We start from the raw sequence: 27435 nt of genomic DNA, 5'->3' as shown, positions 1-27435 counted from the left end.
ACACCAACCTGGGCAACAGAGCAAGACTCCCTCTTAAGAAAAAAAGGGCGAGCATGGTGGCTCACTCCTGGAATCCCAGCAGTTTGGGAGGCCAAGGTGGGCAGATCACGAGGTCAGGAGATCGAGACCATCCTGGCTAACACGGTGAAACCCCGTCTCTACTAAAAGTACAAAAAATTAGCTAGGCATGGTGGCAGGCGCCTGTAGTCCCAGCTACTCAGGAGGCTGAGGCAGTAGAATTGCTTGAACCCAGGAGGCAGAGCTTGCAGTGAGCCGAGATCGTGCCACTGCACTCCAGCCTGGGCGACACTGCAAGACTCCGTCTCAAAAAAAAATACAAGGAACAAGATCACAGACAAATAGTACAAAACACTTTTTTTTCTTTTATTTTGAGGCGGGCTCTCACTCTGTTGCCCAAGCTGGAGTGCAATGATGCAATCATAGCTCACTGCAGCCTTGAACTCCTGGACTCCAGCTATCCTCCCTCCTCAGCCTCCCAAGTAGCTGGGACTAAAACCCCATTTAAAATAAAACAGGCCGGATGCAGTGGCTCATGCCTGTAATCCCAGCACTTTGGAAGGCCGAGATGAGAGGATCGCTTGAGCCCAGGAGTTCAAGACCAGCCTGGGCAACATGACGAAACCCCATCTCTACAAAAAAAAATAATAATAATAATACAAAAATCAGCCAGGTTTGGTGGCACGCACCTGCAGTCCTAGCTACTTGGAGGCTGAGGCAGGAGGATGGCTTGAGCCCAGGAGTTGGAGGTTTCAGTGAGCCGACATCGCACTACTGCATTCCAGCCTGGGCCACAGAGCCAAACCCTGCCAAAAAAAAAAAAAAAAAAAATCTGGGCTCAGTGGCTCACACATGTGATCCCAGCACTTTGGGAAGTCGAAGCAGGAGGATTGCTTGAGCCCAGGAACTCGAGACCAACCTGGGCAACATGGCAAGACCCTGTCTCTATCAAAAACAAAACAAAACAAAACAAGACTGGAACATTTGAAATAACCACACATCCATCTATTGGTGACTGGATAAATGAACAATGAAGCAGTGGGTGGATGAAATGCACAGAATGTGGCCCAAAGAAGGAAGTCGGGCACAAGCTGATTACAAATAATATATTTTTTAAAATACAGGCCGGGCATGGTGGCTCACGCCTGTAATCCCAGCACTTTGGGAGGCCGAGGTGGGCGGGTCACCTGAGCTCAGGAGTTCAAGACCAGCCTGGCCAACATGGCGAGACCCTGTCTGTACTAAAAATACAAAAATTAGGCAGGCATGGTGGCGGGTGCCTGTAATCCCAGCTACTCAGGGGGCTGAGGCAGGAGAGTCGCTTGAACCCAGGAGGCAGAGGTTGCAGTGAGCCGAGATCACACCATTGCACTCCAGCCTGGGCGACAGTGCAAGACTCCATCTCAAAAAAAAAAAAAAAAAAAAGCCAGGTGTGGTGGCGGATGCCTGTAATCCCAGCTACTCAGGAGGCTGGGGCAGGAGAATCGCTTGATCATGAGAGGTGGAGGTTGCAGTGAGCCGAGATCGCGCCACTGCACTCCAGCCTGGGCTACAGTGCGAGACCACACCTCAAAAAAAAGAAAGAAAAGAAAAAGAAAGGAAGGAAGAAAGAACTAGAAGAGGCTACTTCTCCGCTTCTCCCTCTTCCCCATTCATTTCCTTCCTTCCACTCCAGGGCAAAGGCAGCGAGAAAAAGGCTGTGCAGATACTGATCTGAATTTACTCCCACTGTGACTATAAACAGATCCAACACAGGGTATGTAGTTTTGGTCTCCTTTTTTTCTTGTGGTAAAATATATGTGACATAAAATTTTCCATTTTAATTAATTTTGTTTTTATTTTATTTATTTATTTATTTATTTTGAGAGGGAGTTTCTCTCTTGTTGCCCAGGCTGGAGTGCAATGGCTCGATCTCGGCTCACCACAACCTCCGCCTCCCAGGTTCAAGCAATTCTGCCTCAGCCTCCCGAATAGCCGGGACTACAAGCACGCACCACCACGCCCGGCTAATTTTGTATTTTTAGTAGAGACGGGGTTTCTCCATGTTGAGGCTGGTCTCGAACTCCTGACCTCAGGTGATCTGCCCACCTCGGCCTCCCAAAGTGCTGGGATGACAGGCGTGAGCCACCGCGCCCGGCCCCATTTTAATTATTTGTAGGTGCACAGCTCGTTGGCATTAAGCACATTCCCACTGTTGTGCAACCATCACCACCGTCCTCTCCAGAACCTTCTCATCTTCCCAAACTGAAACTCTGCCCCGTGAAATACTCACTCCCTGTCCCCTCCCCAGCCCCTGGCATCCCCCCGCCATCCTACGTTCTGTCTCTGTGGATCTGAGGACTCCAGGGACCTCCTAGGAGTGGACTCACATAGGATTTGTCCTGTTGTGACTGGCTTATTTCACTGAGCGTGATGTTCTCTGCAACCTCCGCCTCCCGGGTTCAAGCGATTCTCCTGCCTCAGCCTCCTGAGTAGCTGGGATTACAGGCACCCACCACCACGCCCAGCTATTTTTGTATTTTTGTAGACATGGGGTTTCACCGTGTTGCCAGGCTGGTCTCAGGGGATCCGCCCACCTCAGCCTCCCAAAGTGCTGGGATTACACGCGTTAGCCACTGCGCCCGGCCCTGGCTAATTTTTAAAACTTTTTTTTTTTTTTGGTAGAGACAAGGTCTCTGTGTGTGGTCTAAGCTGGTCTTAACTCTTGCACTGAAGCAATCCTTCTACCTTGGCATCCCAAAGTGGTGGGATCACAGGCCTGAGCCCCTGCACCTCCCCCAGGCACTGGGATCACAGGTGGGAGCTGCTGCACCCAGCCTATCAAGCATGTTCTGTGTGCCAGGATCACTGACAGCCCTGTGAGAGGGACGCTAGGACCATGAAGAAATACCTTCCGTTAGTGAACTACCAAAGAGAGATAAAACAGCTTCTGGCCGGGTGCGGTGGCTCACACCTTGCAATCCCAGCACTTTAGGAGGCCGAGGCGGGTGGATGACGAGGTCAGGAGATCAAGACCATCCTGGCTAACATGGTGAAACCCCGTTTCTACTAAAAATACAAAAAAAAAAAAAAAAGAAGAAAAAAAAATTAGCCGGGCGTGGTGGCGGGCGCCTGTCATCACAGCTACCCAGGAGGCTGAGGTAGGAGAATCGCTTGAACCCGGGAGGCAGAGGTTGCACTGAGCCAAAATCATGCCACTGCACTCCAACCTGAGCAACAGAGTGAGACTCTGTCTCAGAAAAACAAAAACAAACAAAACAGCTTCTGACCAGGACATGCCTGTCCTGGGGCAGAATGGGGGTGTCTCCTAGAGGACACGTGGGCTCAGCTTGAGACAGAACGAGAAAGCGGCCTGACCAGGAGAGAGGCTGTCTGGGCAAGGGGAAGAGCGTGTGCCAAGGCCCAGGGCTAAGGAGCTGTGCAAGAGGTGGCAGGGACATGTGGAGGCGTTGAGCAGGCAGTGATGGGGCAGGCAGCTACCCAGACAAGGTGGCGCAGGGAAGGCCGCGCGCGGGAGCTGTTTCAGAGGCTGCCTACGTTCACACCGTGGCTCTGCTGCAACCTGTGAACCTCAACCTCTCTGGGCCTCAGTTTCCCTCATGTGTTAAATGGGCATCATAACTGCATCTGTTAACCCGTGCAGAACGCATGGCAGGCAGGCAGGCAGGCAGTGCTCAGGGCTCATGACTGTGGCCCCACGTTCAGAGGGGGAAGGAAACCGGCTATCAGAGCCAGGACGCCACCGCAGCGGGCTTGGGGGCCCCCAGGAAACAAGCGGGGGGTGTGCTTGACCCTAAGGGGCTACCCTGGGCTGGGGGAGGCCTAATTCCACCCCCGCACACCCCAGCTGCAGGGCCGCCGGAGGAAAGGGCACTGCTGGGATTGAGTCCTGGTCTCCAGAACTGGAGGCGTCTTTGGGCAGAACCCCCCATTAGGGACCCGGGGTCTCAGATGACCCCAGCCTATGGGGGTGCGACATGGGCTCATGAAAGGGGGGCATCAGAGCTCTAATGCTGGGTCCCCACCCTCGTGGCCACCAGACCACCGGCTTTGCTTCTCAAAGCCTCAGTTTCCACATCTGTAAAATGACAGTCGGCTGCTCTGTCTATGGAGTAGCCATTCTTTTTTATTCCTTAATAAACTTGCTTTCAAAAAAGAAAGAAAGGAAGGAAGGAAGGAAGGAAGGAAGGAAGGAAAAACGACAGTCATCATAGAACCTGGCGGGCGCGGTGGCTCACGCCTGTAATCCCAACACTTTGGGAGGCTGAAGCGGGAGGATCGCTTGCGCCTAGGAGTTTGAGACCAACCTGGGCAACATAGCAAGACCCCGTCTCTATTAAAAAAAGACAGAACTCACTGTAGCATCTTCTGAAGATTAAATGATTTTAAACACTTAAAGCACTTCCAACAGCGCCTGGAAGATCCTCAGATTCTCACACCCCAGCGAGGAGGGGGCCTTTCTGCGGTGCTGACAGATGAGGAATCTATGGCGCGTAAGCGGCAAGGCGGGGATTCCGGTCCCCAGCCTGCAGGTTCGCGTCCCCGGGCGCGGGGCTGCGGTGCCCGCTCCGCAGAGGGGGCACCGAGGCTCCTTGGGGAGGGGGCACCGAGGCTCCTTGGGGAGGGGGCGGCCGGGACCCGACCCCACTCCCGCCACCTCTCGCGTGGCCGCCGCTAGAGGCCGCTCCCGGAGCCGCGCGCGCGCGTCCTCTCGCGGGTCCGCCCCCCGGGCCTGTTGGACCCGCCCCCGGCCCACAAGCCCCTGCAGGGAGCGGGCCCGGGCGGGGCGCGATCGAGGTCGGGTCGCCGTCCAGCCTGCAGCATGAGCGCCCCCAGCGCGACCCCCATCTTCGCGCCCGGCGAGAACTGCAGCCCCGCGTGGGGGGCGGCGCCCGCGGCCTACGACGCAGCGGACACGCACCTGCGCATCCTGGGCAAGCCGGTGATGGAGCGCTGGGAGACCCCCTATATGCACGCGCTGGCCGCCGCCGCCTCCTCCAAAGGTAGCCCCCGCCCGGCCTGCACCGCCCCCGGGGTCGCAGGGGAAACTGAGGCCGGGGCTGCCCCGACCCGGGGACTCTGCAGCCCACCCTCCCGCCGGGGCGCCTCTGTCTCCTCGCCTGGGAAGTGGGGCTGCAGGTGGGGGCACACGGAGGCGTTCACGGGGAGTGCGGCAGGCGTGGGGCCCGCACACGTTAGGCACCGCCTAAGTACCAGAAACTTCCTCTCCAGGGGGAGTGAGGCCCCCCGCTCTCCAGATGGGGACCTCAAACGTGAGACCTGGGTGAAACTGGGTGGAACCGGGTCCCCAGCTCCCTGTCTGAGGTCGGGAGGAAGGGGTCGTGCCAGGGAGAGGCTGCCCTTCTGCCTGCCTGGGAGAGCAGCCCCGACTCGCCCGGCTAAGAATAGCACTCGGAAAGCTGAGCTCAGGGAGACAGCTGTCCCCGGGGTGGCCCTGGCCTGCCTGGCGTCAGAGGCTAAGGGCTGCTAAGAAAGGACTCCCTGGCCCCACACAGGCCCTATCCAGGGGTTGGGCCTCAGTGTTCCCACCCTGAAAATGGGCACGTCCAGTGTCCAGTGCCAATCAGGATTGAGCGGGGGGCCCATGTGTGGCCCACTGGGGACCAGTCCTTCCCCTCCCAGATAGTCTCAAGTCCAGGTCTTGCCTGGCCACTCTTGCAAATCCAACTTTCGGATAGAGGGAGGGGGAGAGAAAAGTAACCAACCCGAGAGATAAGGGACCCGGGACAAACAGCGTGGGCTGGGCTCAAAGTCCAAGGCTCTCGCCTCCCCACAGGCCTGGCCCCAAAAGCGGCCGTCTTCGGCCTCCCTGGCTGGTCATCCTCTCTCTGGCCGCTGGCCAGGGCCCACGCTGTTCCCGCTCAGGACTGCTGTGTTCTGCCCGCCTCTGTCCATGCTGGCCCAGGGTGCCCTCCCGTCCTGTGGCAAATGTGACTCATAGCCTAGTCCAGCCCTGCACCCCCTCCTCCAAGCAGACCCCCAGCTCAGCCCTGCCCTGTGCCCCCTCCTCCAGGAAGCCTCCCCAGCCCTGCTCTGCACCCCTCTTCCAGACAGCCTCCCCAGCCCTGCGTCCCCTCCTGCTGGCAGCCTCTCCAGCCCTGCCCCGCACCCCCTCCTCCAGGCAGCCTCCCCAGCACTGCCCCACACCCCCTCCTCCAGGCAGCCTCTCCAGCCCTGCTCTGCACGCCCCACTCCAGGCAGACCCCTAGCCCAGCCCTGCGCCCCCTCCTCCAGGCAGCCTCCCCAGCACTGCCCCACACCCCCTCCTCCAGGCAGTCTCCCCAGCCCTGCCCTGCCCTGTGCCCCTCCTCCAGGCAGCCTCCTAAGCCCGGCCCACCTAGTGATGCCAGGTGCCCTGTGTCTGCCCAGGGGGCCGGGTCCTGGAGGTGGGCTTTGGCATGGCCATCGCAGCGTCAAAGGTGCAGGAGGCGCCCATTGATGAGCATTGGATCATCGAGTGCAATGACGGCGTCTTCCAGCGGCTCCAGGACTGGGCCCCACGGCAGACACACAAGGTGCCCCTCTGCCCGCAGGCCCTCCAGGACCCCTACTCCTTGGGGTGAGGGCACTGCTTCCTGGGGGTTGGGGGCCTGGGGCTGCCAGAGGTGGAAGAGGTGGTCTTCTCTCTCGGGAGTCCCCCTGGCCGCTCCCTTTCTGCAGGTGGGGAGATCCTGGGGACCTCTCTACCCTGTCCTCTCTTTTTCTTTTCCCCTCTGCAAGGTCGTCCCCTTGAAAGGCCTGTGGGAGGATGTGGCACCCACCCTGCCTGACGGTCACTTTGATGGTGAGGGGTGAGGGGTGAGGTTACGTATCACAGGGTGGGCCTCCCCAGCTCCAATGCAGCCCCTCCTTTGCTTGTGGGAGGCCCTCTGATGTGCACTGGGGGGACAGAGCCCAAGTGGGTGTGGGCCTGGCTGTGGGATGGCGGAGCACCGGGGATGGGCATGCTCACGGAGGGGCTCTGGAGGCGATCTCGGGGTTCTCAAGCCTGTGTGGGAGCCCCACCTCTACCCACGGCCCCGTCTCACTGCACCTCCACCCGCTGGGGGATGAGCCGGGTGAGGCTGGGCGAGGCGCTGAGCCCGGCCCTGACCGCGTGGGCTTCTGTTCTCCGTGCAGGGATCCTGTACGACACGTACCCACTCTCGGAGGAGACCTGGCACACACACCAGTTCAACTTCATCAAGGTGGTTCTCTCTGACTTGCTGGGATGCGGGAGGCCCTCGGGGAAGCCCCTCTGCCCACACCCCCACCTCCGTCCTGACCACTGGCCACTCCCCTTCCACAGAACCACGCCTTTCGCCTGCTGAAGCCGGGGGGCGTCCTCACCTACTGCAACCTCACCTCCTGGGGGGAGCTGATGAAGTCCAAGTACTCAGACATCACCATCATGTTTGAGGTGTGCCCACCTGAAGTTCCCCATGGGTCTCCAGGAAGTGACCTTGGATGGGGGTGGGAAGGGGCTGCTGGAGCCACCTTGCTACCTGGGGAGAGTCCCTTCCTGACCCCCTGGGTGGGCTGGACTGTGCTGGTTCATTTAGAAATCAAAGTCCTTTGCCTGGCGCAGTGGCTGCCAGGAGCAGTGGCTCAGGTCTATAATCCCAGCACTGTGGAAGGCCGAGGTGGGCAGATGGCTTGAGCCTAGGAGTTCAAGACCAGCCTGGGCTACAGAGCAAGACCTCATCTTTCCTAAAAAAAAAATACAAAAAACTAGCTGGGCGTGGTGGCGTGTGCCTGTACTCCCAGCTACTTGGGAGGCTGAGGTAGGAGGATTGCTTGGGCCCCGGGGACAGAGGTTGCAGGGAGCCCAGATCGAACCACTGCACTCCAGCCTGGGTAACAGAGCCAGACCCTGTCTCAAGAAAAAAGAAAGAAAGAAAGAAAGAAAATTTTTTAAAAAAATGGAAATCAGGCTGGGCGTGGTGGCTCACACCTGTGATCCCGGCACTTCGGAAGGCCAAGGCGGGTGGATCACTTGAGCCCAGGAGTTTGAGCCTAGCCTGGCCAACATGGCAGAATCCCATCTCTACTAAAAATACAAAAGTTAGCCAGGCGTGGTGGCGGGCGCCTGTAATTCCAGCTACTCGGGAGGCTGAGGCATGAGAATCACTTGAACATGGGAGGCGGAGGTTGCTGTGAGCCGAGATTGCACCATTGTACTTCAGCCTGGGCAACAGACCGAGACTCCATCTCAACAAAACAAAAACAAAAAAATGGAAATCAAAGTCCCTCACCAGCTCAACAACCTCCCATGGCTCCCCAGTGCCCTGTGGTTCAGCCTAAGCCCTGCGTGTTCCCCTCCCTCCAGCTGCCTCCACCTGGCTGTCTTTGCTGGTTCAGCAGTGCTTGTCTCGCTGTTCCCTCTGCCTGGTGGAGGCGGCCTATCTGAGAAGGGCTCTATGTGGTTGCCCTGGGCCGCTGTTGTGAGAGCCGGCTGGGTGCCTGTGGCCCTTGGGGCAGCTTTTCTTCCAAAATGGGAACTAGTGGCCTGTGTTCTTTTTCTGTTGTGATTCTTTGGCTCCACCCGCCACACTGGCAAGGTCTGGAGAACTGTGGAGTAGGTGCCCGGGGGTGGCTCGAGTGTGGGGCTGGGGTTCCAGGACAGCCGGGAAGCTGCTGCCCGCACTGGGGAGCTGGAGATTCCCGTTCACACCTGGGCTTCCAGGGCTGCCCTGCCATGTGCCCACGGGAGCTGCAGCCGCCCACCCGGGCCTTGCCATCTGTAAACACTCTTCAATGAGGGGTGGGCGCCAGGGTGCACGTGACCCCCATGGCCCTCAGAGGTGACCTGGTGCCATCCCCGACCAGGAGACACAGGTGCCCGCGCTGCTGGAGGCCGGCTTCCGGAGGGAGAACATCCGTACGGAGGTGATGGCGCTGGTCCCACCGGCCGACTGCCGCTACTACGCCTTCCCACAGATGATCACGCCCCTGGTGACCAAAGGCTGAGCCCCCACCCCGGCCCGGCCACACCCATGCCCTCCTCCGTGCCTTCCTGGCCGGGAGCCCAGGGTGTCGCACCAGCCCTGGGCTGATCCCAGCTGTGTGTCACCAGAAGCTTTCCCAGCTTCTCTGTGAGGGTCCCACCAGCCCCAGGCTGATCCCAGCTATGTGTCACCAGCAGCTTTCCCGGCTTCTCTCTGAGGGTCACTGCTGCCCGCTGCAGGGTCCCTGAGGTGAAGTAAACGCCGGCGCTGGGCTTGGCCAGTCGGCAGTGAGTGTGCGATTGTTACTTCCAGCGGCTGCTCCCTCACCTCCCGCCCATCCCACGGACACAGGAAAAGTGGGTGACTCCCCTCCAGGTTTCTGAGCGGCCCCAAGATCCGCCCCACCCCCCCCACTGTCTTGCCCATGGCAGACACCTCCAGCTGATGCCCGAAGTCCCTTCCTCAGATGAAAGCCACCTGACCCTTTGCAGTGGGGTCAGGGAAGGGCGTAACCAGGTCAGGGTCTCAGAGGGTGGCAGCACCACGGCCGGGGTGTGGGTGAGACAAGGATCTTTGCCCACCTCAGGCAGGAACCCACTTCTCTGCCCGCCCCAGCACACCCTGAGCTCCCCTCCTCCCGCCCCAGGAGGGGCGTGGCTGCTGACAGCCCCGTTCCCCAAGCCTCCCATTTCCAGATGTGGTTTCCTCTCAGGAGGCATCGCCCCTGCTGGGCCCGTTGCAGGGGCAGCCCCACCTGCCCGGCCCCAGGAACATCCCGGGTCCTGCCTGTCTGTGCCCTTGTGCCCAGCTGGTCACCCCATGCCTCCCACTTTGCCCCCTGCATCCACATGTGTGCAGCCCGCCCATCTTCCTGGGGCCGTCCTGCTCGCCCCCTCCACTGACCTCCTTGCCCTGAGAGAAGGCCGGCTCCTGTGCTCTGCACTCTGGCCCAGGGCTGCTGTTCTGCTGGCTGACGCCCTGTCCCCACCCCAGCATGTCCTGCTTCCAGGCTGCTTGACCCGGCTGGGCTGGGTGCCTGTTCCCCACCCCTGCCCCAGTCTCCTGGGCCCCATCCCAGCCTGGCCCGTCATAACTGCCGATCCCCAGAACTGTCCCTGGTGTGCAGCAGGCATGCAGGGTGGGCCTGCAGAGCGAGGTCCCAGCACCGGCGGCATCTGGCGCTGAACACAGGAAGATGGGATGTTTGCTGAATGAATGCACGTCCCTGATGAGGCCTGGACTTCGACGGATGAAGGGGCTGGTGGGGTGGAGTCAGGGTTCCCCGAAAGCCCCGGGTGGAGAGGGTCCCCAGAGTGGGGTCAGACAGCCTGTGAGGCTCACAGTCCTGCCCTGCAGCCCTTTGGTTTGGACCAGGTGCCACCTCCCCATCTCCCTGGCCCCAGCCCTCAGCTAACCAGCCCATCCCACCGCCTGGAAATGGGCCAGAGGGCAGTGGCGACCTGCCCAAGTCCACACGCAGGCCACAGGCCACACTCTGAACCCCGGGGCAGGCTCAGACGGGCTTTGCTCAGCCTGCCTTAGGGCATAGAGGGAGACTGAGTCAGGGCCCTCCCAGGAAGGATGGGTGTGCGGCCTTCCACGCTCAGGACTTTGGGCCACGATGTCCACCCCAGGGTCTTTGCAGAGCAGCGGGAAAGGACCCTGCTGGCAGGCACAGTGCCCGTCTCTGCCCCCGGCTCTGCTCCAACCGCCCCCAGCCCAAGGGCGGCACGCCGCAGGGGGTCTGTGATCCCCCCACGTCCCCGGCTCCTTTCACCCACACACCACACTGGGAGGCGGCAGCCCGAGGGCAGGTTTATTGACAACCTCACGGGACACAAGCAGGCTGGGGACAGGACGGCGACAGGCTCCGGCGGCGGCGCTACCTGCGGTACCAGATCTGCAGCCTCCGCTCCCGCTTGATCTTCCTCTGCAGCTGCAGGATGCCATAGAGCAGGGCCTCGGCCGTAGGTGGACAGCCTGCAGGGACCTTGCCTCAGTCTCGCTTCCCGCAGCCGGAGCCCGCGTGACCGCGTGCACAGCGCAGCCGGCTCGGCTTTGGAGGGGTCTCCCGGGCCGGCCTCTGAAGGTGGAGGCTGACAGCCCTGGGTGGGCGCAGTGCCAGGGGCTGGGAGCCGGCGCAGGGGAGGTCCCTGCAGGAAGAGTGGGGTCCTCCCCTGGGCAAGGCCCCACTGCCCTCCACCCGTGGCTCATCCCGGGCTGTCACAGGGACCTCTCAGACAAGACGCTGACCTCACTAACCCGGCCCCCGGCCCCAGCCCTCAGGACTCCATGGGGGCCAGCGCTCAGCAGACACACTTAGCAGTGGGGAGCAGGGCCCGGGGCTGCCCTGGACGGAGATGGAGGCAGGGAGGCTGGGCGGAGGGAGGGGAGGTGGCCCAGAGCCCGGGCATCCCACTAGGACCCGATGACCCTCTTTCTGAGCCTCAAGCCAGAGCTCTTTGCTGGGGATCCCCCAGTCCCGGCTGCCACGCAGGTTCAGAGCAAAGGGCTTGAGCAAGAGGACGAAGCCCAGGGCCCAACGGGGACAGCGGGAGTGGAAACAGGTGAGAAAGGACAAGGCCACTGCAGGGCCTGGGAAAGGGCGGCCAGGCCCCACCTGGCAGAGCTCTGGCAAGTCCAGGCTGCTCCAAGGGAGGGAGAAGCACAGTCCGCAGGGAGGGAGGGAGGAGCACGGTCCCCAGGGAGGGAGGAGCACGGTCCGCTGGGAGGGAGGGGCTCGGTCCCCAGGGAGGGCGGAGTGTGGTCTGCAGGGAGGGCAGAGCGCGGTCTGCAGGGAGGGAGGAGCGCAGTCTGCAGGGAGGGAGGAGCGCGGTCCCCAGGGAGGGAGGAGCGCGGTCCCCAGGGAGGGAGGAGCCCAGTCCGCAGGGAGGGAGGGAGGAGAGCAGTCCCCAGACAGGGAGCAGCACAGTCCGCAGGGAGGGAGGGAGGAGCGCGGTCCCCAGGGAGGGAGGAGCACGGTCCGCTGGGAGGGAGGGAGGAGAGCAGTCCCCAGACAGGGAGCAGCACAGTCCGCAGGGAGGGAGGGAGGAGCGAGGTCCCCAGGGAGGGAGGAGCACGGTCCGCTGGGAGGGAGGGGCTCGGTCCCCAGGGAGGGCGGAGCGCGGTCTGCAGGGAGGGAGGAGCACAGTTCCCAGGGAGGGAGGAGCGAGGTCCCCAGGGAGGGAGGAGCGCGGTCCGCAGGGAGGGAGGAGCACGGTCCCCAGGGAGGGAGGAGCGCAGTCCGCAGGGAGGGAGGGAGGAGAGCAGTCCCCAGACAGGGAGGAGCATGGTCCGCAGGGAGGGAGGAGCTCAGTCTGCAAGGAGGGAGGAGTACAGTCCACACTCGCAACTTGCCCCATTGGTCTGCACTGCAGGGGAAGACGCCAGGGGCATGGGCTGAGCTCCTGACCCCGGGATGGACCTCTCTGTGCTGTCAAGTCACGGGGAGGCCCAGGCTGCCCTCTCCACTGCCCCCGGGGTGACCTGAACCGTGCAGAACGCTGAACAAATCAACGCCCTTTCCAGGGAAGCGGAATCCAAAGTCAGAGCCTGTTCCTCCACTTTTGAGAGGCACCAGGATGTGCCTCTCGCTTGCCCAAACCCCCAGACTCGGGACGCAGGGCTGGGCTCTCTGCGCATGAGCTAATGCCGCACGCAGCACAGGGTGGCCAAGGACAGGACTCTGTCCCGTCCCACATGAGTGCCACCTCCAAGCCTGCCTACCGTGGACCACTGTCAAGGTGAACGCCCGGGGGGGTGGCCCTCGTGGGACCACGTGAGGTGCAAGAGTCCCACGGGATCACCAGATATAAAGAATGTTCCCGGTGCGATGTGAATTTCAGGTATGCAGCCAATGCTCTTTGTAGTGTCAGTATAGCCCAAATATTGTTGGGATATACTCGTACTAAACAATTACTACTAACAGTTTTCCTGATGGTCAAATTCACCCTAACCTCACAGTCAAACTAAGCCTCCCACGTTTTCATTTGCCAAATCCGGCCACCCCGGGTCCCAGGGAGTCCTGCGTGCCCTTCTGTAAGGCTGAGGGCGCGGGACAGTGTCCTTGGCCCCCAGGAACCTTCTCTCTTGGTATTTCTAACTGCAGGTCTTTGGTTTGTGCCAGGTAGGACCATATGAAACTGCTGTAAACCAGGCGAGTGTCAGGAATTCCACTCAGCTTCCCCTGCTCCCTCTGATCCCTCTGATGCCTGAATACATCGCCGACTTCTCACAGGGGACACACTCCACTAAGAGGCAGCGCTCCGAGTCGGCCCATCCATAGGATGGGGGAGCCCGCCGTCTGCTGGGGGTGTGGGACTCCCTCACAGGGGCCGCCGGGCTCCGTGTGGCGCTGGCCCTGTCTCCAGCTCCCTCGTGGGCGGTGCGGTCCCGGCCCTACCTGGGATGTAGATGTCCACGGGCACGATGCGGTCGCAGCCCCTCACCACCGAGTAGGAGTAGTGGTAGTAGCCTCCTCCGTTGGCGCAGCTGTCGGGGAGGCACTGTGAGGGGAGTGTGCCGAGGACCCGCCTGCCCACCCTCCCTCCTCGCAGCTGTGGGGGAGGCGCCGTGAGGAGCACCTGCCCAGGACCCGCCCTGTCCACCCTCCCTCCACGAGGCCTCGCCCCATCCCCACCCGCCTTCAACTGCAGGCCAGGCACCTACGAGGCTGGAACTTGTCACGGAGAAGCAATGAGCAAACACGCACAGGCTCCCAGAGCCTCTGTGGGACCCGTGGGGCGCAAGCTCACACGTGGCTGATAACTCGGGGAAAAGTGCTCCCCTCCCGAGGGGGCTCCTGACCACCGATTCCCGGGGCTGGGACGTGTCAGATCACATGTGTCAACAAAAAGCCACTTCAGACAGCCACAGTGCCAACACCCAGCCCCTGTCTATGGGGCGGCTGAGCCTCACCCTCGCCTGATTCCGGCTCTGTCAGTGAGGCGCTGGGGTCCACCCGGGGCAGGGAGCTGGAAACCCCAGGAGACCACACAGACTCCACTCCCAGCACTGCTTCCCACAGCCGTAAAAATGGACATACCCTGAATGCCCAGCAGTGGGAGACGGTTCTGAAAACTCTGGAATATTCTAATTAACTGTTTAGAATTAGATTAGTAATGTGTCCACACAGTGGGATATTATTCAGCCAAGAAAAGGCGCGAGGCTCGGACACAGGCCACAGCACGGATGCACCTTGAGGACGTCGCGCTCAGTGAGAGACGCCGGACACAGAAGGCCATGTGGCGTGTGATCCTGTTTCTGTGAAATGTCCAGGACGGGCCCATCCACAGAGACAGGGAGGGGAGGTGTGGGCACCGGGGCTCGGAAGGGGATGCAGAGTGACTGCTGATGGGGACAGCGTTTCATTTGGGGGTGATGAGAATGTTCTGGAATTAGAGGTGGTGGCCTAACAACCACTGAGCTGCTCACTTTAAAAGGGTAAACTTAGCAAGACCTGATCTCTACAGAAATTTTAAAAAGTAGGCACAGTGGAGTACATCTGTAATCCCAGCACTCTGAGAGGCTAAGGTTGGGCGACCGCTTGAGCCCAGGAGGTCAAGGCTGCAGTGAGCTATGACTGCACCACTGCACTCCAGCCTGGGCAACTCAGTGAGACTCTGTCTCTAAAAAATAAAAATAATAAATATTGGCCAGGCATGGTGGCTCATGCCTGTAATCCCAGAACTTTGGGAGGCTGAGGTGGGTGGATCACGAGATCAGGAGATCGAGACCATCCTAGCCAACATGGTGAAACCTCTTCTTTACTAAAAATACAAAAATTGGCCACGTGTGGTGGCGGGTGCCTGTAATCCCAGCTATTCGGGAGGCTGAGGCAGGAGAATCGCTTGAACCTGGGAGGCGGAGGTTGTAGTGGGCCGAGATCGTGCCATTGCACTCCAGCCTGGGCGACAGAGCTAGACTCCATCTTTAAGTAAATAAATAAATATTTTAAAATGTTAAGAGACTAAATACCTTTCAATGTTATGGGGAAATGACTAAAAAATGATGGCAAGGCCAGGCGTGGTGGCTTATGCCTATAATCCCAGCACTTTGGGAGGCCGAGGCAGGCGGGTCACCTGAGGGAGTTCAAGACCAGCCTGGCCAACATGGGGAAACCCCGTCTCTACTAAAAATACAAAAATTAGCTGGGTGTGGTGGTGCATGCCTGTAATCCCAGCTACTTGGGAGGCTGAGGCAGGAAAATTGCTTGAACCTCAGAGGCGGAGGTTGCAGTGAGCCGAGATGGTTCCACTGCACTCCAGCCTGGGTTGACAGAGCAAGACTCTGTCTCAAAAAAAAAGAAAAAAAGAAAAAAAACTAATGGCAAGTGAGAAGGCTGAGATTATAAAACTATCTACAGCACCTGTCATCACTTATGTGTGAGTAAAGCAGAGAACTGGGCGGAATGTGGGGTCTGCTGCGTGGGGGTGGACGGGAGGAATCGTTCTGGGGAGAGGCCCACCAGCGCATCTGCCTAGGGTGGAGGCACCGAGACGGCTGAAGGGCAGCGCCGGGACCACGTGGGATTTCACTGAATGTAGATGACACTTTTGATAAGCGCCATCAGGGCACAGCCAGGCCAGCACTCACGCTACGTCTGTCCCTGGAGACCCCCCGCCCTGCACTCACCTCCCCATGGAGACCACGTAGCGCGGCTCCGGCATCTGGTCGTAGACCTGGAAGAGAGGCGGGGTCCGTGCGCAGCTCACTCTGGGGGCGGCTAGGCGGCTGGGACGAGGCCTACCTTGCGAAGTGCTGGGGCCATCTTGTTGGTGAGTGTGCCGGCCACGATCATGACATCGGACTGGCGCGGGCTGGCGCGGAAGACCACGCCGAAGCGGTCCATGTCGTAGCGGGGTGCTGCCATGTGCATCATCTCCACGGCGCAGCAGGCCAGGCCGAAGGTCATGGGCCACAGAGAACTCTGCGGAGGCCGGGCTCGGGTCAGACGCCACCCCCGGAGCCCAGCGTGGCCCAGCGTGAGACTCCACGTGGAGCACCCAGAACCCCCGACTCATGTCCCGGGGCGGCAGCCGGCAGAGGTGAGAGGCACAGCGGCTCCTGCAGGTGGCCTCTGGGCCCCAAGAGTTGTAAAGCGCGCCCCACCAGCCACATTCAAATACATAAAATAGAGAGAAACGGGTGAGATCTGTCCTCATCACATAGTTCCTCGAACCCAGTGTATCCTAAGTCCCACCATTTCAACAGGGGGCTCCAGCCACTCTCTGAGCACGTGGGCTACAGGCGAGTAGTAGCGCAGGTCTAACCGGGAACTCTGCCTTAACTAGATCTGGGTCCGCATACCAAGTGCGACGCCTCCAGGAAGCCCTCTCAGATCTCCTTGGCCACTCCCTCCCCTCTCCTCCATCCCCGTGGCTTCTCTTTTCCCCCACGGTTCCCGCTCTCCCTGCACGCGGCTCTGAGACCTGGCAGGGGCCCTGCTGCATGTATTGGCGGGTGAGAGGGTCAGGCTACAGAGTGAGGCAGGGCTGCCCGGGCAGAAATGGCCAGGTCCACCTGCCCGCCAGAAGCCTGTGTTGGGACGGCCCCTGGCCATGTCTCAGGTTCCCTCCATTAGAAACTATCCTGCATTAGCCGGGCGCGGTGGCTCATGCCTGTAATCCCAGCACTTTGGGAGGCCGAGGTGGGCGGATCACGAGGTCAGGAGATCGAGACCATCCTGGCCAACACGGCGAAACCCCGTCTCTACTAAAAATAAAAATACAAAAAATTAGCCGGGCGTGGTGGCGGGCACCTGTAGTCCCAGCTACTTAGGAGGCTGAGGCAGGAGAATGGCGTGAACCCGGGAAGCGGAGCTTGCAGTGAGCCGAGATCGCACCACTGCACTCCAGCCTGGGCGACAGAGCGAGCCTCCGTCTCAAAAAAAAAAAAAAGAAAGAAAAGAAAAAGAAAAGAACTATCCTGCATTAAAAACTATCCTTGTCTCGACCACTGCGGCCCTGGCAGGACGTTCGCCGTGGCATTGTTTAGGAAACAAAAAACAAAAGGAAACAGTGAACGTCCATCAATGGGGGATTGTTGAACCCGGGCTGTCACGGCAAGTGCCGCAGGAGCTGGAGGGAGCTGCACGTGCTCACGCTGCAGGGGGATGGCAGGGGCTGCGTGGGGGCTGGCGCCACAGGCAGGGGAGGCTTTAAACGGGTACCGAGAAGGATCTACTGCCTTCACACGCGTTCCTTTTAACTTAAAACACTGCTTTCACCTTAAAAGAGAAACAAGAGGAACACACGGAAGCCAGAAAGAGAATGACGGAAACGGAGCGGTTCATCTCAAGCAGGGTCCGAATCCTCAGATGGAACCACAGGCCACCAGGCCAGCACAGGGGCCTCCGGGAGGGTCTGCCCTGCTCCACGGCCGCAGGGGTGTGTGTGCATCAGTGAGTGTGCCTGTGTGCATGCATGCCAACAGGCGCACATGCATGCGTCCACACAAGTACGTGTGTGCATGTGTGTGAGTGTGCATGTGTGCACATGACTGTGCATATATGTGCACGTGTGTGCGAGTGTGCGTGTGCATGTGTGTGTGCGCATGAGTGTGTGTGCATGAGTGCAAGTGTGCATGTGTGTATGTATGTGTGCGAGCGTGTGTGCGCATGTGCTTGTGTGTGCATGTGTGCGAGTGTGCATGTGTGCGAGTGTGCATATGTGCATTGTGTGCGTGTGTGCGTGTGGTCCGTGTACACATCTGTCCATACATGTGAGCTTGCATGCACATGTGCGCATGTGAGTGTGCATGCATGTGTTGTGTGTGTACGTGTCTGCACGTTGGTGTGTGTATATGTGTGCCTGTGAGTGTGCAGAGAGGCCCTGGCACTCGAGGAGGGCCTGCAGCTCATAGTACTCACCCGGCGGGCCCAGTTGACGAGGTCATCCAGCTTGGCCACCACATACTCGCCCCGGCTGCTGGGTTTGGGAGCCACGGCTCTGGCCTTTGGCAGGGCAGGCTGGGTGCTGGCACAGAGACACACGGGCACAGGAGGTGTCAGCCACGCAGGTGCTTCCCAGAGGCGGATGCGAGCCCCCACGGCCGCTGCCAGAGGCCTGGACCCACATGAGGTCAGGGACTGGGATGTGTGACCCCCTCCCTGCCCCATCCATGCACCTCAGTGGCTGCGGCACTGATGCAGAAAATGAGGAAGGGATGGGGGTGGGGCGGGGGGGGGTACGACCTCCCCCAGAAGGCCAGCTTCACCTGCTTGGGCCATCGGTGGCCACGCTCTGATGGACACTTCGTGCCTGCACAGCCGGGCCCACGCTGGAGCTGCCGGGAGATGGAACGCGGGTCAGTGGCTGTCCCAGGCCCCTCCAGCTCCCCCAGCCGCACTCACTGTTGTCCTGCCTCTCCCCTCCCTGCTGCGAGACTGCTCTCGCCTCTGCCTGTCAACACTTGGGCCACTGGCCAGAACCGCTGGGGCCGTGCGGCCATCGCCCCGACCCCCAATGATGGCCCAGACTTGAAGGGAATTTCTTTTGTGACGTACCCAGCAGGTCAACAGTGTCCAAGCAAGGACGGTCCCAGGATCATCCACAGAAGGAAACTGGCAGCAGGCCCTCCACACATGACCAAGGTAAGATCCCTGGGCATGCGCCCTCACCGCCCTGTCAGTCACCTGGGTCTGCAGGAGGCCTGCCCCAGCTGCCATCTGCACACGGCTCACAGAATGCCTTCCCACCCGAGGTGGCGGTGAGCTCTGACGGCACTGAGCCGGGCCCACGGGGTTTTCCTCCTGACTGTCCAGCCTTTGCCACTGCGTGGACTGTCCCAGGGAGGGTCCTGGTACATCACAGGCAGCGTGCAGACCGTCACCTGCATCCTGTCCCTAACATGACACGTGACCTTCAACAAGGCGCCCCCCCCACCCCCCCGCCCCGTTCGTCTGTCGCTGCTGAAGGCCCCTCCCAGCTGAGGGCTGGAGACTCAGGCACTCACCGCAGACCAAGGATCCGGAAGCCGCGCAGGCCAGGAGCTGCAGAGAGGACCACGGGGTGGGGACAGTGAGCTGCGGGCAGCACGCAGGGCCGGCCTCCAGGCGCTTCCCCGTCAGGCTCCTGCCCGCACAGCCTAGCTCTGATCCCAACTCGAGTGCCACTTAACAAACGTTAGGTAACGAGGGGGTTTTCAGAACACGAGCGAGTCTTAGTCCCCTGCTTGAGACCGCATGGCCCCGGAAGGAACCCAAACGCTGCCCCGTCTCCCCGCCCTGGCGATCTTCACTGGCACCTGCCGCTTTCCTGCGCCAGGGCCCCGCACTGGCTGCTGCCCTGCGGGGGACACCCCGCCTCACACTTGCACACTGGCTGCTGCCCTGCGGGGGACACCCCGCCTCACACTTGCACACTGGCTGCTGCCCTGAGGGGGACACCCCGCCTCACACTTGCACACTGGCTGCTGCCCTGCGGGGGACACCCCGCCTCACACTTGCACACTGCTGGCCCCTTCTCACGAGGCAGGTTTCAGTTCAGATACCCGGGGCGTCCCGCCTACACCAGGGCCCCAGGTCCTCCGGTTGCCGGCACCCGGTTCTATCTCCATCTATGCGTGCTTGTGGGGTGCCTGCCACTCCGGCAATGCTGGGGCCTCCCTGGGCACCCAGTGCTCGTCCTGGCCTCAGCTGTGCCTGACAAGCGTGTGCTGGGTGCTCCAGGCCCTGGCTGCTGCTCGGGCGTTTCCCACGCAGCTGAGCACAGGCGCCATCCTGCAGGAATCTGCAGTCCGCTAAGCGGGGAGGGCGCTGCCCACGTCAACCTACACAGCAAAGCACCCCTAGAGGAGCCAGCCTCAAAGGAAGCGCAGAGGAGGGAACGCGCCTGCACGAAGTCTCCTGGGAGATCCTTCCCGAGGCGAAGACTAAGGCCAGAGCAGGGCCTTGCCATGCCCAGGGGCACTCAGCGGGAGGAAACCTGGAGGTGCCAGGAATCCTGGCTCACAAGGAAGAATCCAGAAAGGCAGGCTTGGTGCTGGTGATGGCTGAACTGTGTCCCTCCACCCGACCTGCATCTGAAGCCCTAACCCCAGGACCTCAGAATGTGACTGCTTTTGGAGATGGGGTCTTTAAAGGGATCATTAATGCCTGGGCGTGGTGGCTCATGCCTGTAATTCCAGCACTTCAGGAGGCCGAGGCAGGTGGATCACCTGAGGTCAGGAGTTCGAGACCAGCCTGGGCAACATGGTGAAACCCCGTCTCTACTAAAAATACAAAAATTAGCTGGGTGTAGTAGCAGGTACCTGTAATCCCAGCTACTCGAGAGGCTGAGGCAGGAGAATCACTTGAACCCGGGAGGTAGAGGTTGCAGTGAGCAGAGGCCGCGCCACTGCACTCCAGCTTGGGTGACAGAGGGAGACTCCATCTCAAAAAATAAAGGGTCATTATAAAGGACAGTGAGGTCACGAGGGTGGGCCCTCATCCGATATGACTTATGTCCTTGTAAGAAAAGGCGATCAGGACACAAACACGTACAGAGGAAAGACGCAGGGAGAAGATGGCCACGGGCAAGCCAAGGACAGAGGCCTCAGCAGGAACCAACCCTGCTGACCCCCAATCTTGGCCTTCCAGCCCACAGAACTGTGAGAACATCAGCTTCTGTTGAAGCTGTCCAGGTGATGGTACTTTGTCGCTGTGGGTGAGGTGAGGCCCAATGGAGAGGCTGTGGGCAGCCTCCAGGGGCCAGGGCCAGGGTTTGATGCCCCTGAATGCAGCGATCCACGGGGCCTTCTCCTGCCTCTGAGCCCCTCCCTCACCCCAGCCTTAGCCTCATCCGGGGTTGCTGTTTCCCATGGCCCCGTCCAGGCCGCAACTCTCTGAAGGACACAAGCCTGTGACCTACTCCTTGGCATGCCTGAGGCTGGGCACAGCAGACAGGCTAACTGCCAAGCCCCAGGCTCTGGTGGGAGCTGCCCCACTCCAGGTGTCAGTTTCCCAAGCTGAAAATGCAGGACTTTGGATGAGCTCCTAGCAGAGGAGATACTCTTCTGAGAACCTCTGAGGTGATGGGACTCTGTGCCTCTGGGTCAGGGTTTTTGTTGTTGTTGTTGTTGTTTTGAGACGGAGTTTCGCTCTTGTCGCCCAGGCTGGAGTGCAACGGCACAATCTTGGCTCACTGCAACCTCCACCTCCCAGGTTCAAGCTATTCTCCTGGCTCAGCCTCCCGAGTAGCTGGGATTACAGGCGCCTGCTACCACGCTCAGCTAATTTTGTATTTTTTAGTAGAGACAGGGTTTCTCCATGTTGATCAGGCTGGTCTTGAACTCCCGAACTCAGGGGATCCGCCCACCTCGGCCTCCCAAAGTGCTGGGATTACAGGCCTGAGCCACCACGCCCAGCTGGTTTGTTTTTGTTTTTGTTTTTGAGACGGAGTTTCACTCTTGTTGCCCAGGATGGAGTGCAATGGTGCAATCTTAGCTCACTACAACCTCCGCCTCCCGGGTTCAAGCGATTCTCTTGCCCCAGCCCCCCTAGTAGCTGGGATTACAGGCATGCGCCACCATACCCAGCTGATTTTGTATTTTTAGTAGAGACGAGGTTTCTCCATGTTGGCCAGGCTGGTCTCAAACTCCGGACCTCAGGTGATCCGCCCACCTTGGCCTTCCAAAGTGCTGGGATTACAGGCGTGAGCCACCGCGCGTGGGCGAGGCATTCTTAACAAGGGGCCTGGTGAGGATTCAGAACTGTGAATTTGCTTGGAATAAAAAAAATATATGTCTTTGTTGTCACCAGCATCTTATGGAAAATTAGCCCTTCATTCAATTCTTAGCGTAGGCTGGGTGCTGTGGCTCCCAGCACTTTGGGAGGCTGAGGTGGGAGGATTGCTTGAACTCAGAAGTTCGAGACCAGCCTGGGCAACAGGGCAAGACCCCCATCTCTACTAAAAATACAAAAACTAGCCAGGCATGGTGGCACACACCTGTGGTCCCAGCTACACAGGACACTGAAGTGCCAGAATCGCTTGAGCCTGGGAGGCACAGGTTGCAGTGATGAGCCAAGATGGCAACACTGCACTCCAGTCTGAGCGACAGAGGCAGACCCTGTCTTAATAAATAAAAAAAAAAAATTCTTAGCATAGACAACAAAATACGGCAGTATTAGCAGGACCTGTAACTTTTCACCAAGCGGAATCACAGATGTTTCCTAGCTATGGTGCAGGGGCTGCAGACGTTTCCGTATCATCAAAGCCTCATTTCCACTCCTCACTCCTTCCAAATCACAGTCGCAATTAGACCTGCCGCTAGATCGCGTTCATAAGGGAAGCACTTAGATTACTAAGTCGCCAATCAGGTTTCAAGACAATCTTTTAATAACTGCCTCTCCGTGTAACTGATTTCCTTGCAATTCTATGGATTTTATTCCATGCATTTAATAACTTTATCTGAGCAGAGGTCCGCAGGCTTCAGCTGATCCCAAAAAAGTCCCTGGAGCAGGACAGGCTCTGCGAGAGGCCCTTACCTCCCAGGGGTGGGGAGGGAGGTGGAGGGTCCAGCAGGGTGGCGTGGATGTCCTGGGTCCTGTTCCTTCCCAGGCCCGGCCCTGTGACCTCGAAGACCCTCAATGGGCCTCAGTTTCCCAGCCTGTCAGGCAGGCCCCGCTCTCTCCAGGGCATCTCAAGGGCAGCCTCGCGGGCCGTGCCCTGGTCTCGGGGACGTGAATGGGGCCCCTCCAGCCTCCACCCCGAGCGCCTTCCTGAGGCTGGAGGCTTGCGTCATGACCCACCGGGCCTCGGTTTCCCCGACTGTACTCTGGACACAATAACGGAGACCGTTCATCGCAAGCCGGGCGGGGAGCCCGAGGAGCGGCCGGCTCGGAGAAGCCCGGAGAGGACCGCGGCCACGACGCCGGCACCGACCCCCGACGCCACCACGACACCCGAGGCTCCCACGGCCCCAGACCCGCGCGGCCCCACACCCGCCGCCGGTGCCGCGCTCACCTGACAGCACCGCCATCTTGGCCTCGGCCTTCAGACAACCTCTGAGGTCCGTTCTCCTTAGCGCTCCGGGTTCCCGGGGCCGCCGCCCAAAGCGGCTCGGAGCGCATGCGGAAACCGGAACCTGGAGCCGGGAGGTTCCGCTGCGCTTTCGGCCTCCGTGGTCGTGCCTGCGCCGTGCACCCCCAGATGACCCGAAGCGGAAAGGTCATCGGAGTGCGCACGTGGGGGCCCCGGGTCTGCGGCGGACCGACAAAAACAGAGGCGACACTCATTTTCTTGTTATTCCAGGAGGGCAAAAGTCACCACGCGTCCCTGGGTGGGCTCGAACCACCAACCTTTCGGTTAACAGCCGAACGCGCTAACCGATTGCGCCACAGAGACGACACTGCGCCCCGGCGCCCGGGGAGACCTTATAAAGGATGTGGGGGCCTGCTGACGCGAAACGACTGCGCCTGCGCGGGGAAGGTGCAGCGCGGGACGCAGTCCTGGCGAGAGCGACTCTGCCGCCCAGCCGAAATAGCTCAGTTGGGAGAGCGTTAGACTGAAGATCTGAAGGTCCCTGGTTCGATCCCGGGTTTCGGCAGAAGTTTTAGCGCCCCTTGCGATCACTGATGTCTTTCGTTCAGGACTGGTCCAGCTGCCTTGCAGCTATCCCGGACCCCTTACCGCAACATCACCGCATTCTGCAGAGGAGTCGCCACGATGTGGACTCATCCCAAAGTAAGGGGGCTCAGACCTCACAACCCCAAAGCCTCCTCTTCCCACCCCTAAGAGGTCATAATTTCAGCTCAAACTTCCCCCTTCCCTGACACACCCTCAATTTTCCATCTTGCTTAAATTAATAAGTTTACAACCAGTACTAATGATATAAAAACTAACACTAAACACCCAAACTAGCAAAACAGAGTTTGCAGAACGCTTTCTGCATGCATATCATTTAATTTTCACAATTCCACTGGAGGTTTTGTCTGCCTGTTTTATGATCACAAAAACAGAGGCAAAGGCCGGTGCGGTGGTTCACGCCTGTAATCCCAGCACTTTGGGAGGCTGAGGCAGGCAAATCACCTGAGGTCAGGAGTTCGAAACCAACCTGGCCAATATGGCGAAACCCTGTATCTAAATCCCAGCTACTCGGGAGGCTGAGGCAGGAGAATCACTTGAATCCGGGAAGCGGAGGTTGCAATGAGCTGAGATCGTGCCACCGCACTCCAGCCTGGGCGACAGAGTGAGACTCCATCTCAAAAAAAAAAAAGAAAAGAAAAGAAAAAAGAAAAAGAGAAAGTAAAGAAAACAGAGGCGCAAATTAGGTGAACACAGGTGACTAGCAAGACTGGGGGCCCCTTGAGGACCACAACAAGTGTTTACTAAATTCGTGCCATGGGCTGGGGACCCACTGCTGAGCAAAGCAAGGCCTGGTCTCTGTTCTTGGGCAGCTCAAAAGGATTGGAGGGGCCCAGCATGGTGGCTCACACCTGCAATCCCAGCACTTTAGGAAGCCGAGGCAGGAGGATCACTTGAAGCCAGGAGCTTGAGACCAGTCTGGGCAACATAGCAAGACCCCATCTCTACAATAAATAATAATAATAAAGACTTGGGGGAAAAGCTGACAAGAACCTAAGAGGCTGGCAGGTGCATAAAACCCTCTTCCTTCTATAGTTCTCATAGCTGCCCGTGCTGTAGGGTTTTGGTTTTATTTTTATTTATTTTTTTTTTGAGATGGAGTCTTACTCTGTCACCCAGGCTGGAGTACAGTGGCAAGATCTCAGCTCACTGCAGCCTCCACCTCCCTGGTTCAAGTGATTCTCCTGCCTCAGCCTCCTGAGTAGCTGGGATTACATGCACACACTATGATGCCCGGCTAGTTTTTGTATTTTGAATAGAGACAGGGTTTGTTGGCCAGGCTGGTCTCGAACTCCTGACCTCAGGTGATCTGCCCACCTCGGCCTCCCAGAGTGCTGGGATTCAGGAGTGAGGCACCACGCCTGGCCATGGTTTTGGTCTTAAATTTATATCAATATTTTTAGAATAATTTAGAGTTGTGAGTACCCCATGCCCAGTTCATGAGTGTGATACATTTGTCACATGATACATTATTACTGACCAAAATCTACACTCTATCCAAGTTTCCTGGGTTTCCTCTAATGCCCTTTCCTGGCCTAGGGCTCCATCCAGGACCCTACGTGGCATCAGGCGTGGTGTTTCCTCAGCTCCTGGGACCGTGGCCGTTTCTCAGGCATTCCTGTTTCCGATGCCTGCACAGTTCTGAGGCAGGACTTACTGTGGAACATTGCTCATTAAGGGATTTTGCTTGTGGATTTTTTTTTTTTAATATACAGTCAGGGACAGCAGAGTGCCTCCCCTGTCCCCAGCGTGCCATGCTGGGATCATGTGTCAGTTGCCCTGGACTCTTCCCGGGAGGAACAATGAAGCCAGCCCAAGGATTTCTGCTGGCTCTTAGCCCTAGTAGTGGTGGTGGTGGGGGATGGGGTGGGGACTGCAGCTGAGTTCAGTGGGAGCCAAGGGGGATGGTCCTCCGGCCGCTGGGATGACAGGGCCCCTGGGCTTGTGTCTGCTGTTCAGGCTCTTGCCTTCCTATGGGGTCTTTTTTCTTTTTTTGAGACGGAGTCTTGCTCTATCCCCCAGGCTGGAGTGCAATGGCACAATCTCAGCTCACTGCAACCTCTGCCTCCTGGGTTTAAGCAATCGTCCTGCTTCAGCCTCCTGAGTAGCTGAGATTACACGCATCCACCACCACACCCGGCTAATTTTTGTATTTTTAGTAGAGATGGGGTTTCACCATGTTGGCCAGGCTGGGCTCAAACTTCTGACCTCAGGTGATCTGCCCACCTTGGCCTCCCAGAGTTCTGGGATTACAGGTGTGAGCCACCAAGCCCAGCCCCTATAGGGTCTTCACGTTTAACCGGGGCTGCTCTGTGTGACCAACAGAATGGCAGTGATATTCATGTGCGGCTGCTGACTCAGAGGCAAGCTGGCCATCACAGAGGGCGGGCACGCAGGCGGCTTGACCCATGTGGAGTAGAACCGCGGCCTCCTTCCCATGCCTTGCCCCCAGCGAGGCTCCTCAGACCCCCAGCCCCGTTGGAGCCTTCTGATGATGTGGCCCCAACCAGCATGTGGACTGCAGCCCCACGAGCCACCCTAGAAGCCCCTGGCCGGGCTGCCCTTAGATCCCGGCCCCACAGAAACTGTGTGGAGAATGTTCCAGGCGCTGGGTTTTGGGGTGGCATTCTGCTGCAAAGGGGGCTGACTGATAGGCGGACTGGACAGAAAGGTGAGGTAGGCGGGGAGAAGAATCTGGTTCAGGAACTCCGGGCCCTGGAGGACACCCCTGAGACAGGGAACATGGAGGAGCTGGTTTCACGGGGCAGAGGCAGGACATGAGCAGAGGGCAGGCAGCAGTTCCAGAAACAGCTCGGGCCAGTGAGAGGGGAAGGACCCAGAGCGGGGTGAGAGTAGGAATTGGGGAAGGTGAGGAGGGGGCGTAAGGCTGGCACAGGGAGGGAGGCAGAGAGGCACAAGCACTCAGGCAGGCCAGCTGCAGTGGCTCTCGCCTACAATCTCAGCACTTTGGAGGCCGATGGGGATCACTTAGCCTCGGAAACACAGCAAGCACCGTTTCTACAAGCAGCACAAAAATTAGCCGCGCATGGTGGTGCACACCTGTGGTCCCAGCTTCCTGGGAGGCTGAAGTGGGAGGATCGCTTGAGCCAGGGAGGTCAAGGCTGCAGTGAGCCACGTCTGCACCACTGTACTCCAGCCTGGGCAACAGAGCCAGACCCTGTCTCCAACCAACCAACCAACCAACCAACAAAAGCAAAACAGAAAATGCCTCAGGCAGTGGGGCCCATGAGAGTGAGGTTTCTGTGGTTTGGAATTCTCGCTGCGTGCCTGTGTTGCCCCTTTAAGATGGACGAAGTGCCCCGCGCGGCCACCAAGGCCACCTTGTTGGAAGTGATCCGACAGGCACAGCTGTGCCACTGAGGGGGAACCTCAATTCCCCTCACACTGCTGGGAACAAGTGAGACCGGCTTCGGAAAAAGCACTGGCAGGGACATGGGGGTCTCTGCAGCTCAGTGAAGGGGGCTTGGTGGAAGTCATCAGATAGGCACAGCTGTGCCACTGAGGGGGGACCCCAATTCCCCTCACACTGCCAGGGCGGGAACAAGTGAGACCGGCTTCGGAAAAAGCATTGGCAGGGACATGGGGGTCTCTGCGGCTCAGTGAAGGGGGTTGGGGAGTGTGGGCCAGGTGGTTGGGGGGCTGGCAGAAGCACGCACCCAGGTTCTGAGACACCCGCTGGGCCAAGCCAGAGAGGGAAGGGGCGGGGGTCAGGGGAAGGACGCCATGGTTTGTGGACAGCAGTTTTCCACGGAGCACCAGGCCACGTCTGGGGACATCTGTGGTCATCTCGATGGTAGAGGCAGGAGCTCCTGGCATGGAGCCACTCAGCACCCAGCAGGACCCAGGACACCCCACCCCAGTGACACAGGTCCAGTGTCCTCAGT

General features: G+C 59.2%; 2 protein-coding genes, 1 long non-coding RNA gene and 2 other non-coding genes across 7 annotated transcripts; 3 read left to right on the top strand and 2 right to left on the bottom strand.

Annotated features, from left to right (window-relative positions):
* The first annotated feature begins 2952 nt into the window (after positions 1-2952).
* On the top strand, positions 2953-9253 carry GAMT (guanidinoacetate N-methyltransferase). 3 transcript variants are annotated; one of them, XM_034951813.3, is made up of 6 exons: positions 2953-3158; positions 4430-5021; positions 6409-6554; positions 6760-6823; positions 7159-7226; positions 7328-9253. In XM_034951813.3, the coding sequence occupies exons 2-6, from the start codon at positions 4841-4843 to the stop codon at positions 7676-7678; spliced, it is 810 nt and encodes a 269-aa protein (XP_034807704.2). In that variant the 5' UTR covers positions 2953-3158; positions 4430-4840; the 3' UTR covers positions 7679-9253. The 3 variants fall into 3 exon arrangements, with proteins under 3 accessions (XP_034807704.2, XP_054959241.1, XP_003846120.3); XM_055103266.2 differs by having other exon boundaries at positions 4418-5021; XM_003846072.6 differs by lacking the exon at positions 2953-3158 and having other exon boundaries at positions 4716-5021; positions 7328-7438; positions 8848-9253.
* Positions 9254-10761: 1508 nt separating this feature from the next.
* On the bottom strand, positions 10762-23075 carry NDUFS7 (NADH:ubiquinone oxidoreductase core subunit S7). The gene is made up of 8 exons (XM_034951814.3): positions 22910-23075; positions 18921-18957; positions 18183-18251; positions 17836-17941; positions 15715-15894; positions 15600-15646; positions 13369-13457; positions 10762-10946 (listed from the first exon to the last, which is right to left on the bottom strand). The coding sequence occupies exons 1-8, from the start codon at positions 22923-22925 to the stop codon at positions 10849-10851; spliced, it is 642 nt and encodes a 213-aa protein (XP_034807705.1). The 5' UTR covers positions 22926-23075; the 3' UTR covers positions 10762-10848.
* Positions 18132-19866, top strand: LOC134729583 (uncharacterized). The gene is made up of 3 exons (XR_010110801.1): positions 18132-18272; positions 18476-18558; positions 19693-19866. It is a non-coding gene; the product is annotated as an uncharacterized LOC134729583 (long non-coding RNA).
* A 141-nt stretch (positions 23076-23216) lies between the features above and the next one.
* On the bottom strand, positions 23217-23290 carry TRNAN-GUU (transfer RNA asparagine (anticodon GUU)). The gene has a single exon. It is a non-coding gene; the product is annotated as a tRNA-Asn (tRNA).
* A 129-nt stretch (positions 23291-23419) lies between these two features.
* Positions 23420-23492, top strand: TRNAF-GAA (transfer RNA phenylalanine (anticodon GAA)). Its single transcript has one exon. It is a non-coding gene; the product is annotated as a tRNA-Phe (tRNA).
* Positions 23493-27435: the final 3943 nt, after the last annotated feature.

This window comes from Pan paniscus, chromosome 20 (assembly GCF_029289425.2).
Source record: "Pan paniscus chromosome 20, NHGRI_mPanPan1-v2.0_pri, whole genome shotgun sequence".
NCBI lineage: Eukaryota > Metazoa > Chordata > Mammalia > Primates > Hominidae > Pan > Pan paniscus.
The sequence above is the reverse complement of the archived record's forward strand: the minus strand, read 5'-3'. Positions and strand labels throughout refer to the sequence as shown.

Excerpts from the sequence above, each read along its gene's own strand:
- GAMT (XM_034951813.3), top strand. The coding sequence starts at position 4,841 with ATGAGCGCCCCCAGCGCGACCCCCATCTTCGCGCCCGGCGAGAACTGC. Across the intron at positions 6,555-6,759 it reads CCCCACGGCAGACACACAAG|GTCGTCCCCTTGAAAGGCCT; the intron begins GTGCCCCTCTGC and ends CCCCTCTGCAAG. Across the intron at positions 7,227-7,327 it reads ACCAGTTCAACTTCATCAAG|AACCACGCCTTTCGCCTGCT; the intron begins GTGGTTCTCTCT and ends CCCCTTCCACAG.
- NDUFS7 (XM_034951814.3), bottom strand. Across the intron at positions 15,895-17,835 it reads TCGTCAACTGGGCCCGCCGG|AGTTCTCTGTGGCCCATGAC; the intron begins GTGAGTACTATG and ends CGGCCTCCGCAG. Across the intron at positions 15,647-15,714 it reads TGGCCCCAGCACTTCGCAAG|GTCTACGACCAGATGCCGGA; the intron begins GTAGGCCTCGTC and ends CCTCTCTTCCAG.